Below are 3808 nucleotides of genomic sequence, written 5' to 3' on the forward strand. Positions count from 1 at the left end.
GTTGGGGAAGACAATCTGTTCCACGGAGTGGTTTTTGTTTTATTTTTTTGACAACAAAACAACCACCATTCGTTCGTTGATGATGGTGTTTATGTTAATGCGTTATGCTAACGATCCCGCCGCGCAGACCGATTCGAACATTTGCCCCGCGACTAGACTAACTAACCTACCCCCCACCCTTCTCAATGGAACGTTTCGTTCGCACAAACAAACGCACTCCACTCCAACAAACCCACCATCCATCCTCCACAGGCGAACATCCGGCAGCGATGCAGCGAGGATGCGCCACCAACACCATCACGGACCGATGCCGAAGCGTTCGGTTGCTAGTGGCCATGCTCGGGCTACTAGCACTTTACCAATGTCTGGCGCTGCAAACCGAACTCCGGACCTCCGGACCGCAGATTGAGGACGGGAAGGATTGCAACCGACGGTCGCGGTGGCAGCAACAACGACAGGGTGCCACAGTGTGGCGACCAGTAGCAGTAGCAGCAGCAGCAGCAGGAGCATTCCTGGCCACCACCACCAGCACCACCACCACCAGCAGCAGCAGCAGCAGCTCGGGATGCAAAGTGATACCAAATCATCCCACCGGTACTATATCATCGTCAGCGGCAATGGTAACGGCGTAATGTGCGGTGTAATGGGTGCAGAGTACGGGGCAGGAGGGAGCGGGGGTAGCTGGAAGGGGGAAATCACGACATGCCGGTCGTTAGTGCACGCGCACACGAAGCAGGTCTCGGTCCCTCGGTCGCTCGGTCGGTAATCAGAGGACCGCAAGACAAATGGTTTGCGAATCTCGGGGCCAGAGTGGCCAGCGGCACCGGCCGGCAACCGGCAGCCAGCAGCAGGAACGCTACCCTACAAACCAAATTTGAAATTTTGCAAGGCTGCATAGCGAACAAACCTCAATGGGGTGGTTTGTGGGCTATGCAGCCTTCGTGCCCCTATCATATACAGCAATGCTAGGTGGGTTATACAGACTTCTGAAATTTCATGTAAAAATTTCAAATTGCATACTTTCAGGGGTTGTTTCGAGTAGTTGAAAAAATCGAAAAAAAACTTTCGACCGCCCATCCACCATTTTGGATCGCCGATCATCTTCTGCTTGTCTCACTCCCCCGTTCTAGGTCTGCTCTTTCGTCATCGTCGTAGGTCATGGTCATGGTTTGTCGCGGTATGTCTGTCGGTGATGTATGTGGATGAATGAATGTGTATGAAGTGGAATGATGTTAGAGAGATGATAGGATTTGGGACGGGAATTTCGAACATGCAACGCACTGAACCAATTCTTTATTGATAATCACCTGTTCACAAACGCTACATCAATACGTGAAATCGAGACTGTGCGTTGTGACAAAAAGTTCACACATTTTGAATTGTTCACAATGTCACAAACATGCCTTCGAATGATCATCATGATTCACATTGATTGAAATGGAAAACAAACATTTTGCTCAACAAAAAATGCGTGTCACGCTTCACGTGCGTATTGGCAACCGCGCACACGATCATCAGGCTCAACACGAACAATAGATTGCACCCTGAAACGCATCATACCTTGATACCAAATCAACACAACTTTTGACCAATCGCTATGCGCAAAGTGCATCTGGGTTGGTGTACTTTGTGTGCACTTTATTGCGCAGAAAAGATAGAAGAGCTAGCGAAGAATATAGCTCAAACTATCGTGAATTTTCCCAGGAATATGCGACATCAAAACATGCCGTTTTGAACGCAAAACTCCGACATTCTTGAGCATGTTTTCCGCCTATCAAAATGCGGCAACACACGACCAATTCGCGATCGTTTTCTTCTGCTGTTGGCTGCATCGACAACGCCCTTTTCGGTGGCTATCACCAACGCGTAGTAAACACCTTGGTGCACACGCTCTCCTCGCTACAAACCCCTCATCCCCCCCATTGTTCGTACATCCTGCGCAGATTGTTGTCCTTTGTTGTGCATTCTGCGTTTCGTGCTTGGCACCGGATGCTGTTGCCGATTGTTCTGCTGCTGTTTTGTTGTTCTCTTCTGATTGGACAACTGCACAAGCAAGACATTTTCCCGCATCACTTTAACCCGTTCAAATGTTGCGAAGAGATCTTCGCCCCTTTCCCATCTCTCGCCCACGCAAGGGACGCGATCGCCCTTCCTTGCTGCCGTGGGCTGAGATCGCGCTTCGTTTTTAGCACTGCGTAGCGCTTCCGTGGGGAATCTTTTCTATCGCCGTTTTCGTAACGTAATCTGTGCACTTCATGGCATCATCTGCCACGGTACAGCCGTGAAAAACGGTGCGAAGAAACGGATCACCATTCCCATCCTTTTTATGTTAAGAAAAACAGCTCTGTTCCTCACCGTTTTGTGGTATAAATGCAAGTAAATGCACTTGGATAATGAGGCAAAATGTTTATCATTTGTACATGTACATCATGCAAACTTTTTTGGCGAAGAATTGGGGCTAGAAACATCGAAATACATGTTCTGCCGGCTGTTTCTTTGAATGCGAACAGGCGCGGTGCAATAGATTAAACGGCTAAAGTTGACCGAAAAGCGGATCAAATTAGTTCGCGACAAGGTCTACTATTATCGTACGACAATCAGACGCATTTTTCTAATTGAAAATCGCCGGATTTATGCGAAAAAAGGCAAATCAAATCGCGGTGTCGCGGTGTGTTTCGATTCACATTTCGATCAATCGAACAAAATTCGGGAAGATTTCAAACTCAAACGACGAAAACGACCTAAAGTATTGCCGTCTCATCAGCCGTCTCGTTCGCGCTCATACACAAAACTGCTCGATCTGGAGCTCGTATAGCGCTGTTTCATCGGAAGTCGCACTCACTCCTACACTCAGCATAGGAATCGTGGTTTGTAGGGTAGTTTGCTGTCGTGTTCAACATTTCCGCCGTTTCCTTTCTCCTCGTGTTTTCGGAGGTTTTTGCTCCCCTTCCCGCGGCCGAGGCTTGCAACAACCCCCAATGGATGATAAACCGATGACAGCGTAATGAGAGGGTCTCTCTCTCTCTTTCGCTCTCTCTTCTTCGCTCTCTTTCGTTCTCTGGCTTACTGTGGAGTGAAAGGATCCTTTGGAGCGGGCAACAGAAAACAAATAAGCGGAGCAACGGTGACACACTCACAACTCGCGCAGTATACAAGCAAGAGTTGTTTAGAGAGCGAGCGTCGTCGTAGAAGCGGATCCCGCATTCTGTGCACCTGATGTCGATGATTTCCAGTACCCCTTAGCCCCTTGTTTCCCTTCGTTTTTTATACTCCACCCATCCACTGGACCTACTGATGATCACCGGAGCGCTGTTTGATTTGCATCCTTCCCTGCTCCCCGCCCTTTTCACATTCTTCAATCAAAGGCCAACCCCTCGAGGGGGGATGAAATCTGGACGTGACAGCGAATGGGCTGCGATTGTATAAATAAGATACATTTTAGCGTCATTAAAAATGAATAAATAGCTAGCGACAGCGCCATCTGGTGCCGACGCGGTGACGGTGACGACGATCTGGAGTTAGAGAGCCTCACACTCTCAACGTACGCCATTAAATGGGATCCGGAAAAATCATGTGTGTGCGTGTGTGCGTGCCAGAGTGTGAGGGTAGGTGGAAGAGCGGAAATTTGCGGGAAAAATTAGTCCCCTGGGAAGGAGAAGCAGCCGACGACGACGCGACGAGAGGTAGACTTTGTGCCATATTGTAGCAATTGATTTTCAACGACTCCGGTGTTGTGGACGAAGAAGGCGAGGGAGAAAGAGAGAGAGCGAGAGAGAGAGAAGGATGTGAGGTAGAATGAGGACGGATT

The 3808-nt window shown here is 49.0% G+C and overlaps 1 protein-coding gene across 2 annotated transcripts in view; it reads left to right on the forward strand.

The window, feature by feature from the left end:
• Positions 1-853, forward strand: part of LOC125959731 (uncharacterized) — a 10057-nt gene extending 9204 nt beyond the window's left edge. For both annotated transcript variants that reach the window (XM_049692626.1, XM_049692625.1), the window contains one exon: positions 253-853. In XM_049692626.1, coding sequence (XP_049548583.1) covers positions 253-632 — 380 coding nt within the window. In that variant the 3' untranslated portion in view covers positions 633-853. The remainder of the gene's footprint in view (positions 1-252) is intronic.
• The last annotated feature ends 2955 nt before the right edge of the window (positions 854-3808 follow it).

Source organism: Anopheles darlingi, chromosome 2 (genome assembly GCF_943734745.1).
Source record: "Anopheles darlingi chromosome 2, idAnoDarlMG_H_01, whole genome shotgun sequence".
Taxonomy (NCBI): Eukaryota; Metazoa; Arthropoda; class Insecta; order Diptera; family Culicidae; genus Anopheles; species Anopheles darlingi.